The sequence below is a fragment of the Topomyia yanbarensis genome, chromosome 3, assembly GCF_030247195.1.
Source record: "Topomyia yanbarensis strain Yona2022 chromosome 3, ASM3024719v1, whole genome shotgun sequence".
Classification (NCBI taxonomy): Eukaryota; Metazoa; Arthropoda; class Insecta; order Diptera; family Culicidae; genus Topomyia; species Topomyia yanbarensis.
Genome location: NC_080672.1, coordinates 108,113,662 through 108,127,751, shown reverse-complemented (window position 1 = coordinate 108,127,751; position 14,090 = coordinate 108,113,662). Strand labels below are relative to the sequence as shown.

The following is a 14,090-nucleotide window of genomic DNA, read 5'->3' as shown; positions in this document are numbered from 1 at the left end:
TAAAAGTGGAATTGCAACGGAAACAGTCACATCCCCAACAGAGGGTATTATTTTCTATTATTACGAACAATTTTGTTTCGAACTGGTCTATGCTGCCGTTCTCTTTATTCCATCTTTCGTAATAAAGGTTTAGAACTGTGTTTTGAATATATAGAGATTGTTCAGCACATATACTCCGGTTCGATAGATTGGGAACAATAATTTCGAATCATGTAACGACCTAAGGACACGTTCTGGTGTAGTTCAATTTTAGATTCATAATTCTGACAGTACTATAACATAAAACTGAAAATTTTAAAGTTAGAATTGACTCACCTAAGCAGCAGCTTGAGCGGGTCTTCTTTTAATTAAAAGTATAGCAAAAGCATGCAGTTATACCTGGTTTTAGGATTTTGTTATATAGTAAATTGTAACATATGGGAGAGGAAACTAAGTAACGTAGCATGTTTTTAGTGATGATTATATAATCTCCAGCCCTGAAATGAGTTGATAGTTGTGACAGATTCAAATTCATTCGCAAATTAAATTGGACGCTCTTGATTAAAGCTATATTTTTAATGTCACCGTGTTCGTGTCCTGCACACAAAGATTGTCCATAAATGACGTAGCATTTTGAGTGATTTTTAACACCTCCCCCCCTCCCCCATCGTACCATTTCGTCACAAACCTCTAAATACCCCCCCTCCCCAGGTAATTACGTAGCTTGACAGTAGCCCTCCCCCCTTGTCCCCACGAACACTTAAAAAAAAAATAAAAAACGATGTTAATTAGATGAAACGGGTAAGGTTGTGACTTCAGGTCAACCCCTATTACCCTTTAAAAAAGCTACATAGCATGACATGACCCCCTACCCCCTTGTCGTCACACATCATCACAAAATTCAAAACTCCCTCTCCCCCATATAATGCTACGTCATTTATGGATGGTCCCCAACCCTTTAATTTTTTCCGGTTCATTTTATCATTCGTCTCGCATATTTAATCTTTCTGCGAAGACTCCATATCAAGAAGACTGATATCTCTTTTCTTCCCCCATACAAACGAGAAGCGACAGAGGTTACAGCGCCTCTATTGGAAGAAGGGAGGAAGCTTTATGTAAAAATGTATATGTGTGTGTGCATCACTATGGAAAGTACCACCTTTACCCGCAAGTGGCGTTGCTGTTACTGTCTCCGGATTCTGGACAGAGTTGCCAGTCTTCTTGATATGGAGTCTTCGCTTTCTGCCTCACATTTTAAATGGACTGGCTGCATTTGACGTTAGGTTTTTTAGTATCACCATGTCCCGTTCCAGGATTTTTGAAAGCTTTTCCCTTTTAGAATAGATGATTTTTGTGAAAAACTGGAAATAGGGATCTTTAATTTGGAAAAATTGGGCCAGTTTTTCATATGTATTGATAGCGGGTGTCCTTACGAGTACACTCATATCATTCTTAAACTTTAATTATTCTTTTATGATTTTTAAATTTAAAAAAAAAATTAAATTCAACCAACAAACTGACAGTTGTCCTACTAAATGACGTATCTGCAAAAATCTCATTCGCCTCATTGTTAACCGGGACAGCAGCCCACACAGCATGATCTGGCAATGAGGTATATACAGGTATGGCAGAACACACGGTTTGCTAGTGTTGGCAACCAAAAATATGTAAACAATCCAGAAGCACAACGGGTCGACGTCATAGCGGTCACACGATTCAATGGGAGTGGAACGACCGCTATGACGAAAGCAAGTCGATTTATACTGTGATCACTCACACCACTCATGTAAGATTCATCTTACGAATACCAAAATGCCATCTTCGCCAGACCTGTATATACGACATTGATGATCTGGTACTTTTTCAATCCGCTAGCAGCCTGCCATCGCAAGTTTCATCTGCAAACTGTGGTAGATCTGATAAGGCAACCTATAGAGTCGTGCTAGTCGCATGGGTTTGGATGTGTTATCTGCATCTGCATCAGAATATGCCTTAACCCGCACACTCCTAAAGATCCCTATTCTTCGGAAATTAGGCCTCCTGACGGTATATCAACTGATTCACCATCGCGCCATCTGCGAGTCAACGCGATGTTAGAATGCTACAATTGGGTATATGAATGAAAATAGACACATTTACTTTTATCGTGTAATTCCATCAAATGACGTTATCCCTCATATGATGTTGACGCGCAGTTGCACAACAAAAACCTGTGGACATTTTCTTCTGTCAGCACGTGAGAGAGAAACGGATCGCTTTGTCCTTTCTTTCACTACGCAGAAGTGCAGCTGGTGATCACAGTGGTGCCAGATATACCGATAATTCGGAGTGTTTGTAATGTTTTCACTCGATGCCAAATTATAGCTTCCGATATATACCAAAAGTTTTTACATCAAAAGTAAATTTCTTATTCATTCATAGAATGATCTGCTGGATTGTATAACATTCCCCCGAAAACCATTCCCCAGAAGAAAAAATGCCGAAGCCTTTTCCCCAGAAACACATATTCCAGAAAATACTAATTCCTAGAAAACTGATTCCCAGAAAGTACCAAAGCCCAGAAAACTTTCACCCAGAAAGAACCAGAACACAGAAAACAGCTCCGCAGAAAGTACCAAAACCCAGAAAATTATTCTGCCGAAGATTTTTTTTCTTCTATTGTCTCAATAAATAATACGTTACATTTAGATCCTGTGTACTTAAATACTTGTTATAAGTTTGCTATTCACAGTATTTTTTAATATTTACGCATTGTGCTTAAATTTAAACGCATTAAAAAAAGATGAAAAGATCTACGGGTGATGATTATATGTTAAATGAAAGCTTTCAATTCCTATTTGATAGAAAAAATATTATAATTGGTTTTGAATCAATTTTTGCATTTAAAACGGCTTGCTCCGCATGTAGCTCCTATAGATGCAAAACCCGTACTTCGATTACATTGAAAAAAATACGTTTCGGGAAAACGAAGGGTTGGAAAACACTGCGCACAGGCACAGGCCAGATTTTCCCCTGAATTATGGACCATGCGATACAACACCCTCAATGACATACCCAGAACCTCAAACGCAATAGAAGGGCATCACAACAAATGAAATGCACTCTTAAAAGGTACCAGTGACCTTAAATTTTATGCGGTTGTGAAAGCATTCAAAGAGGAAGAGCAGGCCACGGAGATATGATAAACCGGCGTCACTGTAAAAACATGCAGGAGAAAAATTAAAAGGTTTTAATTGCCGACCAGGAAGATAGTACAACATTAAAAGATACCATTTTATCAATAGCTCTTATATTACAAAACCAAACCTGAATATTAATACTAATAAATAAGTCATCTTCAGTTAAAATACCTCAATTTCTGGAAAATGGTTTTTTCTGGGGTATGAACTTCTGGGTATTTGTTCATTCTGGGTAACGGTTTTCTGGGAAAAAATACTTTCTGGGAAAAGGTTTTCTGGTAATAGGTACTTTCGACGGAATGGTATTCTGGAGAATGGTTCTTTCTGGGGAAAAAACTTCGGTGTTTTAGTTTCTGGGGAATGGTTTTCGGGGGAAAGTCGTACAACCGATCTGCTGCTATATCCCATTACCATCCCAATCAAACCATCCTGAAATTGTTGAGGCACTCTTTGTGATTTCGGCTATGCATCAACGGATTCCGAAACCTTATTAAGCTCACAAATTTATTATTACACCTGGCCTATAATAGGGCCAAAAATGCCATCTGATACAGTTTTATTTTTGAAATAAATTCTGATAACTGCCGGTTGCGGATTACATCTTTTGATCACTACCAAAAACGGTAGTTTTTAAGAGGCGTATGTTTTGTTTTTTACCTTCTTTGGTCCTCATTCTGTTTTTTGCGCGATAAGTTATATACCACCAATAATTTTTATGTAACGGTTTTCATTATAGACTCCACACTACATAGACTTACGAATTGAGAGGGTGAAAACAGTAAAACTAACCCGTCATGAAAATGACTTCATAAAGTAGCAACGTTGAAGATCGCATAAACTTTGCATGGGCTTCCTCCGATATTTTCCGAATCGTAATGCTCATTTGGCGGAAGTTTTAGACCGATTTTTTAGTATAAGTTTTCCAATATCATATAATACCATCTAACAACGTAACTAGGTGCGTTGAAAAATTGTTCGATTTATTGGTGTTATACCGGTATTTTATTAGGTCTATGAAATATTTATTAAATTTATTGTCTTCAAATTCCGATCTGTTTTTAATTTTTTTTTATGCTTTTTGTTTCCGATCTTTTATATGACTTTCTAATATATAGTATTAGGTCTTTTTTTATATACTGATTCTTTGGAACGAAGCAAAGCTATTTATACCAATTTAACCACAGAGAGCAGACGCACAAGCTAAAACAAACTTTCCCGAAAAACCTGTGTAAACATTTAAATAAAAAATACTTTGGAAATCACCCTCGCATACAGGTTCGCATGCAGGAAAACCTAATGTATTCAAGTTTGCCCGAAATGCCTGTATAGCATTTGCTGGCCGTTTGTAGAGCCGGCTAGTGACAAGTTTCTACCTGCTGGTGACACTTCAAAACGACAGTTTTTTTTCTTACACGCGTTAAAAACTTTACTTGTGTGTCAGTTCTCAGTGATGTGACGCACTCCTTTGTAGGCTAATTATTAAAATTGCGGCATCCTCCCTAATGGCACACACTAACAGACATAACACTATGAGGGAATTCCCTCAAAAGCCATCGATCCGACCATTTTCCCAGAACACTAGCTCCACCTTTTATACGCGGTCCCAAACACTCATTTACTGGTGGGTTACCCCTCAGGTTTAGGAACAATTTTTCACTAGTGGTCTACACGCCACCGAAAAACTACCTAAAATTCAGTACTTTTGACTCAATCTCGTGGTATCGTGCAGGAAGGTAAAATTAGGTAAACCGTGTTGAAGGTAGTTTCCATTTAGCTACGGCAAAAATAATAACTCAACCTTGAGTTTAATTTACTTAAATTTAAGTTAAATTTACCTAATTTTGAGTATACCCCAAACACCTTAAAAGTACCTTACTGCACGGAAGACCTCGACTGAGTCGAATCTCTCGTTTTATTTTTGACAACACTAATAAGTGCGAAAGCGACGCACAGCTCAAAAGTACCTAAATTTAAGTTAAAAGAACTTATTCTGTAGGTTATTTTCTGGTAGCGTGTATTCTCCATATGCTTGTGCATATGTCAGTGGTGCCATAATTTCAAATGTGTCCACAGTCCGCCATATTTAAAATCACCTTTAAAGCGGACGAAGCTTTGTTTTTGAGTGTTATGTCTGTTAGTCTGTGCTAATGGGGTCAAAATAGGTTCACTACTTCAGGGATCAGCAGGTGCAAGAGTCAAGGTACCTTAGAATATTTGCTCTGAAAATTCGAAAATACAGATAAAACATAATCCAATACTTACTAACTTTAGGCATTGCTCCCTTCATTCGCATTTATTTCCTTGGCCTGATATAACACAAATACGCTAACAGGCCATCGTGACAAATAAACATACAAATGCAAAAATGATTTTCATTAAATTTTTCTACTGACATATTCCCAATAGCTTAGTGTCATTTTATTATTGATCGCTTCAAACCTTGTGTACCATACTGAATAGTGCCATCACCTTCCTTATTAAATCATCCGGAAATTATGAAATTCCGCTGGTTACTGGCTCTAAATGCAAAAACCGATTCCAAACCAATTGTTTGAGTTTGCCTTCCATTTTCAAAATTATCTATAATGTATTTCTAATAATTTGCCCGTAAAATGGTTTGCCAACCAACATAAGTTTCATATTTGCTTCACACTATTATGGCGATTTCGCTTGAACCCAGGTTCTAACCCCAACTGCTGTCAGTTCATACATTTTGACAGCAGTTGGTGTTAGAAACTGCCTCAGTTACGCTTCAAACAAAAACCACATAATATAATTACCTTATTTTTATTTATAGTCATACTTGTATCTTATAAAATTATCTGACAACGCTGTTATGCTGATCGAACTGAGCGAAAGAGCGAGCGTTATAGTGCAGCAGTGGAAGTGTGAGGAGTGTGGAGTTTTGTGAAGCATCAACGAAGCGAACAAGAGCCATCATCACTGTGTAGTAGCAGAAAGAGCAGCAGCAAGAAGAGACGGAAAAGTCTTAACACTAATCGACTTAGACGAAAAATTTTGCTTTGGCCCATGTACCGATACAAAAATGGTGAAAACAGTGTTACTACCGCAAAATATTAGTGTATTCGAGATATCAAATCATGACCGAGGCATTTGAAGAGTAAGTGTTGCAAATGAAATCCGCTGAAAAGCTTGAACACTCGGTTGGAAAAGTGTCGAGGAAAATTTTCTCCCGATCCTCCTTGTGGGATTTTGTGAGTTGAATGTGTTGGAATGATTTGGGTGCAGCAAGTGGATGTAGTGAAACGGGGGAAGCGACCAGAGCACAGCATTGCGAGGATGAACAGTGAGATGAATGAAGCAAAAGTGGAAGGAAATCAATTTGTGTGCCTTTGCAAGAGCTTCTAAGGAAAGTGAAAATTGTTAAATCCGAAGTGTTGCGTATTATTGACAGCCCCGCAACTAGGGGCAGGTGAAAAGTGGCCAACCCGAAAGGTTCCGAGGATGGCTCCTACAGTCGGATCAGCGGTGCAAGTGGAAGCCCCAAGGATGAGTTAGTGATTCCGATTTCTTGAACGGGATGTGGTCCTAGGGAAAATCGAATCAAAGTTTTTTTTCGTTGTTTGCGCTCTCGATCTCTTGCTCATTGTGTGTTTTCTGTTTGGATGAGCTGAGCTATTTGAATGAAGCTTCAAAACATGAGAAGATTCCACTGGATTCCATGTTCCTCCGACGTCGTACATACAGCAAATTTGACAGAAGTACATTCAGTGTGCGATTGATGTTTCTCACCGATTATCAAATGGAAGTGAGGATAATAAAGTTCTCTACGATAAATATTTAGTACATTTTCAAGGAACCAGAAAGTTAAACCCAGTTCAGTGAACATTTATTTTACTAGTGCTCGAGTATCAAATTGATTCTATCTTTATGCCTAGTAACTAGTCATTCAAAGAGAGACAGTAAACAGTTAAATAATAGTGACAAGCTTTTAAGAAAGCAGTAAATCATAGCATTTTTCTATTTAGAATGATGAATGGCCTATTTTTACCACTCCTGTACTCGCATACGTCGATAAAATTGTGAATGGCGACAAGCATCTATCGCAAATGCTAGCCAAGTGCAGCCAAGTATTAGCTATCCTAGTGCTAGTACCGATTCACTAGTGAGCGAATGAGTATTAGCTCATGTTCGGTCTATAAGTTAGTGGTGACATCTGAGTTTTTTATGAATGAAAAAATAAGAACTATGCGATTTCATTGAGAAAATTAGAGCTTGTCTTTAGTAGCACTTTTTATGATTCTCCTTTTCGCCTACTCTACTACTCTCACAGGCTGATAAATAATAGCACTCTCCTGCTCATACAAAATCTATCGCAGTGTGTGTTCTTCCCACCCTCGGAAAAGTTTATATTAATGATCCTATAGCTCAAGTAGTGCCGTAAACATGAATTTATTTTTAAATTCGATATTTTGATCGCCTGCTTAATGCTATGAACTTTTCCATGCTGAGTGACCTAGATGTTGTTCGCGACATTCTAGTTTCCGTCAATTGGCTATAATATATCTCTAGCAATAGCACCCACAACCTACAACTGCTGTCTCTCCTCATAGATCCCATAACGGATCTCGGGAGAATAACTATCATGAGAGAACATATCCTTATATTCTACTGATTAAAAAAGGATCAGAATGGGAAAGCTTGCTTTTGGAAATGTTCTAAAATAAAAATTATGCTAGCTACTAAATGCCACAGACACTACTATGATCTGGGGGTACAAATTGCTACATTCATGTCTACTGGTCATGAGCAAGGCCACATACTGAAAATATTAATGATCTGCAAATTTTTATGAATGAAAGAGGAAAGACCTTCAGAGAGCAGTACGACCAACTCAATTGCCAGCAACCACACAACGCAGTAGCAGAAGCAGCGAATATCATTCAGCTCTCGTTCTCTGTTACTCACTGCTCATCACTAATACCTCGCGTGCTCACGTAGGAGTATGAATATTGTACATATGACACGATATGGTAATACGGGCAATACCAACAGTTTTGTTTGCTTGATTACAATTTATATCGAGATCAACGCAGGTTAACCTTTGTAGTTTTTGCATTTCATGCATCCACGTTATTCTAATACAATGTTTGTTTGTTTTTAATTAAATTATTTTTGATATGCTATCGAAATGACTGAATGGAACAAGCGGTTCGAACCGAAGCCACATAATCGCTATATTGTGTTTGTACATATAAGGTTCCTTGGCTCCAATGGTGGTTAATTAGATTTAAATATTCGTCATGGTTTATCAAGAATATTATCCCTTATCTAATATTCTAATAATACCTAATATCGCTTTAATTTGAAGACTAGCACAGGATAAAAAAAACAACCAGTTGTACGTCATTTCCCGGATTGTCCTTTTTCCTTGTAAACCTTTCTTAAAATGTATTTGCCGGAATGATAATAATAACACACACCTCGTAGACCAAACTTTTTTGGAGAAGTCCTGCTGAGAAGTTAACGGATTTCTATAGAATTTTACCATCTCTAGAACACGAATAGTTGTTTGGAAATATTTTCAGAACTTCTTAAGGTTTTACTGAGAACGCCTTAATATGGTCAAGGCTTCTGTCTGTCACGTTACATTTTTACGCATATTTCATAAGATAAGTCAGCAAAAACGATAAAACCAGAATCTATCACAACTGCACATCATTATTAAGGTCACTAAACCGCACGTTTTTTCTACAGAAAGTTTTTTTCTATAATGAACCGTTTTCACTTTTGATACGTCTGTCACGTTACACAATTTTCGCAGTTAGTTTGGAGGTTGTCCGACTAAATTAAAAAAGTCAGTTCCGTTGGCCCCCAAATTTGAATGAACAGTTTTAGGGACCGTTCATAAAACACGTAGACCAAAATTTGAGAATTTTTAACCCCACCTCCCCCCTAGTAGACTTTAGTAGACTTTTACCAACCCCCCCCCCCCCCCCCCCGTCAAAAGTCTACGTAGACTTTTAATTTTTTTTATTCGCAGGAAATGTGAATTTAGCAAGAATGTTATAATTATAATGTTCAAATAAAAATTAGCGTTCAGATTTATTTCAAGCTTTTTGAATATTAAAGAAAGGTTTTTTCACATTGGTTTTTTGTCTATGATTGATCAAATCAATTAATACCGATTCAAGGTGCTTTCCAACGTTTGTGTAGCGGAATACTTCTTTTCAAGGTTAGTCACTCAAATATATGTAAAAAGATATATTGCTATAACTAGCTTAAATTTTGGCCGAAGTGCGACCTACACCAACAATGCAGAATTTCTAAACACTTTTTGAGCCTTACTGGTGCATTCAAAATTGTTAAATTATAAGAATCAATTACAAATTAATACTGTCAATGTGTACTATCATCTAGACTAAAATAATAAACAAAACATGCACACAAATTTCACTTTTCGTGAACAAATTTCAATATTTCTAAGATAATAAGATAATCTAAATTGCATTATTTGATTAAGGGAACGAAGCTATTGAAATCTTCCCAAAAATATTTATATTTCTTATGTAATCAATAGTCGTATCACCTTAGCAAAGTATCAAAGTTTAACTCCGAATATTTTCGAAGATAAATATAGTAGAACCGGTTTGCACGGAGTTGCATAGGGCCAAGACGTAAAATTTAACGGGCGTTTAAAGATTGAAATCAGTGTAAATGATTGCAATAGAAACTTAACTCGAGTAAACACTTTGTTGTAGTAGAAGTTTAACTACAATACTGCTTTAACCACCGAAATTAATAATTAAAAAATTAAAAAAAAATCTACTTTTTGTTAAAAATCGGATTTTTTGTTGTTACAATGCTTAGCTTTGACCATTTTTTAACTTTTTATGGTTCATGCATTTAACGTTCCGGAAGTCGCGCTTATGGCACACTGAACGAGCAGCTGCTGGTGTCCAAAGACGATTTCGCCAGATTTTCAGAGCAGCGTGCACTCACTGCACTAGCGTGACTGCCGGAAGGTTAATGGTCCATGCATGTCTGCTAACTAGGGGTGTCTCAGATGATTTCACAGTCAAAATCTTCCGTCGAGAGGAATGAATTGGGCGATCGTCTTTAGAACTGTCATTTTGTATTATTCCTAGATCAAAACTATATCAAAATATACGCAAGAAACAACGTGTGAGGTTGTCCGAAAAAAAATCGTGGATTCTGGATTGAGTGGTCGCTTAACGAATAGTTACCTCAATAGTGTACTAGCTTTGAAATTTCTGCATAAATACTGAATAGACCGATATTTTGAATACAACTCTCTTTAAATCCCATTCATAATTAGTAATACGAGAATAACAAAAAATAAAAGTCTACGTAGACTTTTTGAAAGACCCCCCCCCCTCCCCCTCGTAGACAAACGTAGACTTTTCCCAGACCCCCCCCCCGTCCCTCCTATGAGTCCACGTGGTTTATGAACGGCCCCTTAAGATGAAGCTGGGAAAACAAGGAAAAGTTTGAAATATAATTTTTCTGAAGAAAAACTTTGTTTTCGATTTTATGGAGTATTCTCAATGATTTGTCACGTTACAACCAGAATCTGTCTCGTTACAGTTCTGAAATTTATTTAAGCAAGGATAACAAGACAGTCGTACACAAGACATCCTTGGTCTAAAAACTGAGTATTAACGGGAAATTTCATGTTTATTTTGAAAAACATATTGGTTTTGATGAACAAACGTGAATAACTTTTGAAAAGGTCATAATTTCACGAAGTAACATATTATGCCGAAAGAAAATCTAAAATAACTTGAAAACATCTGCATTTTGAAAGACAATTTTTCGCGACCATTTTGAATTGAAAAACCATTTTGAAATACATTCTAATACTAAATTATATTAAGAAAAAAATTAAATTAAAATTAAAAATTAAAAGAATTTTTGAAATATGTTAAAATTATTTATTGTTATTTTCTTTATAATGCAATTATATTTTAAACTTTGCAATTAAATTTTAAACGTGTTATGTCTTTTGCGTTTGATATTTGTGATTAATTTATTAAAAGAACCTATTTTCAATACTAGATATTTTTGTTGAAAAAAAAAATCAAAATATTTCGGTAAATTTTTCTTAAGAACATTTTGCTTCGAAATGATATTTAGTTCCCGCTGATTACATGCACCGAGCTGCAAATTTTTAATAGTTTTTGTTCGAAGCTCCTCTTTGTCGATTGCAGCAAAACGGATTTCATTCGATGACCTGCCCATTTGGCTTCGAACGCGAACTGAACCGATCACAGACGCACCCCGAAAAAATAAAAAAAACCCGCTTGGTTCGTGCCGGTCTCCAGTTTCCTGTCCGTTTGCTGGGAAAGGGTCACTACGCCGAGCGTATCGGTGCCGGAGCACTCGTCTACATGGGAGCAGTGAATATCCTGCCATCGTATTGTAGCTGACAGGAAATGTTGCCCATGGTACCAAATAGATTAAAAGAAGGCTTGCGAAACTTAAAAAGCATCTCATCGTTAAGACAAGTAGAGATGAGGAAACTGAGTGTCTGCGGATGTCCTCAAGGTGGTGTGCTGTCACCACTTCTATGGAACCTTGTCGCCGATAGCTTGTTGAGAAAACTAAATGAGCTTGGGTTTCCGACGTATGGTTTCGCCGATGATTATCATATAATGATCACCGGTATTTGCATTAACACACTTTTTGATTTGATGCAACAAGCCTTATGTGTTGTTGAGCGGTGGTGTCTTCATGTTGGACTATCAGTTAATCCAAATAAAACCTCAATGGTGCTTTTCACGCAACGAAGGATTACAACCGGAGCTCGTCCATTGCAGTTTTTTGACTCTGAAATTATTGTCGAAGATCAAGTTAAGTACGTTGGGGTAATTCTCGACTCAAAACTTAATTGGACAGCTCACATCGATTTCAGGATCAAGAAAGCTTGCATGGCCTTTGGCCAATGTAGACGGGCTTTCGGCAAATCTTGGGGACTCAAACCCAAGTACATTCAGTGGATCTACAAATTGTTAGACCAATGCTGCCATACGGGTGCCTTGTTTGGTGGCAGAAGGGAGGAGTCATGACAATCCAATCAAAGTTAAACCGTCTTCAGAGGATGGTCTTGATGGCGATGACTGGTGCGTTCTCGACAACACCTACTGCTGCTCTCGAGGCACTCTTGAACATAAAACCACTACATGTGTTTCTGAAACAAGAAGCACTTTCTTGTGCATACCGTCTTAAGGTTACTGGGCTCTGGAACAGTAACCCAATAGATCGTGTAACTAGCCACACAAGACTGTGGCCCCAAATGGATGTAGTTTTCCTTCTAAAACTTTCAATGTGAGAATTCCTCTTCGTGAGGAATGGCTGTTTTCCTTACCCCTAACCTTACCACTTCCCCAATCCTTCCCATCAGGAAAATGATGAAAAGACGATTCTTGGCAAGGCACAAATCTCCGATCAACATGGGGAACGTGCCATTATAGCCAGACGCTACTGACTCCTGATTCCTGTCCGTTTGCTGGGAAAAGGTCACTACGCCGAGCGTAGCGGTGCCGGAGCACTCGTCTACATGGGAGCAGTGAATATCCTGCCATCGTATTGTAGCTGACAGGAAATGTTGCCCATGGTACCAAATAGATTAAAAGAAGGCTTGCGAAACTTAAAAAGCAAACTTTCTTTCTGACACAATGAAAAAACTGCCCGGGCGACTAATTTTTTTGCATAAAGAATTGGAATTGTTTTCACTACGGGCCATTGCTCGAATAATTCTTCATTACTGCTGTGATGCTGGCTGCTAATACGACAGTTAAGGTGAAGCGATGCCAAAATCATAACAAAGGCTCGACAAAGTAAACGAACAATCGATAATTGTGAAATATGAACTTCATTCATTATGAGTTCATTCGTGTCGTCACGCCATCTTGTAGAATTCAAAATGCGTCTTTCCCTCACCATCCATTTAGTGGCAAGTGTTACCAAACGCATTTTCAGATTTTTATCAGTAACATTCCTACAAAATTTACAAGAAATGTTACATATATCAAAAAAGGAAAATAGTTGGCAAAGGAGATTTAATTTTTTATCACAATTATCATAAAGAATCGCTTAACTCAAATGTTGCATATCATTAGATTTGAATTAACGTCCCAAAGTGTAGTCACGACACTCCGGTTTGTATACCGCAGACCCACCCATATATTTTATAATGAATAATTAAAATATTCCTCGCCCAAATCACTTTTTATCCGAAATTTCTGATAGGTTCACGCTTAACTTTTTCTGTCGAATCTCAGTTTTTCGCATCTTTTGCCGAAATCTCAACAGCTGAGATTTCAATAAACAATTTTTTTTGCTGAGATCTCAGTAAAATTGACATTTGACAGCAAACAAATCTCATTATACTGAGATATCAGTTTCTAAATTTGGATACACCGCTATTATGAAATTGCCGAGCTGAATTGAATGTGTACCAAACACATGTGAAGTACCGGCTTCTTATGTATTCTAGATTTCACCGGTTATGTTGCAGACACTACCCTTCCATCTTTTTTCGACGCTTTTTCAGTTCAACCTTAACTGGAAGTAAGAATTTTTTTGCGATATTCCCCTCTTAATTTTTTTGTAATTTTAAAGATTGTAAAAATGTCAGATTTCTCCTTCTTATAGTCACAGACAAACAGACGTAACACTAGATGAATTTTCATCGCCCACAGAAAAAATGGTCGATTTAAATTATGAACAATGCGCCATCTCACCGAGCGTGGCGCTTGTGAAGCGATTTTGACGATTTCGTCCCCGCAAGCACCCGAAAACCAAGATGAAGGGAAAGAAAGGTGGGAACATTTGTCACTTTTGAATGTATTAGTTTTATGCACGTCAAGTTGAACATGGCGTCCGCGACCCATAAAATTAATAAACATAAAGATCCTACCGAGCATCCTGATTCTTTGGCGCAAGATG

At 37.5% G+C, this 14,090-nt stretch overlaps 1 protein-coding gene across 4 annotated transcripts in view; it reads left to right on the top strand.

The window, feature by feature from the left end:
• Positions 1-6,092: 6,092 nt before the first annotated feature.
• The window catches only part of LOC131687901 (sprouty-related, EVH1 domain-containing protein 2), a 41,240-nt gene continuing 33,242 nt past the window's right edge, over positions 6,093-14,090 (top strand). For 2 of the 4 annotated variants that reach the window (XM_058971994.1, XM_058971992.1), the window contains exon 1: positions 6,094-6,279. In XM_058971994.1, the coding sequence (XP_058827977.1) occupies positions 6,260-6,279 (20 nt within the window). In that variant the 5' untranslated portion in view covers positions 6,094-6,259. Of the gene's footprint in view, positions 6,280-6,452; positions 6,673-14,090 lie in introns of those variants that run through there. The other 2 variants (XM_058971993.1, XM_058971995.1) reach the window with 2 other exon arrangements.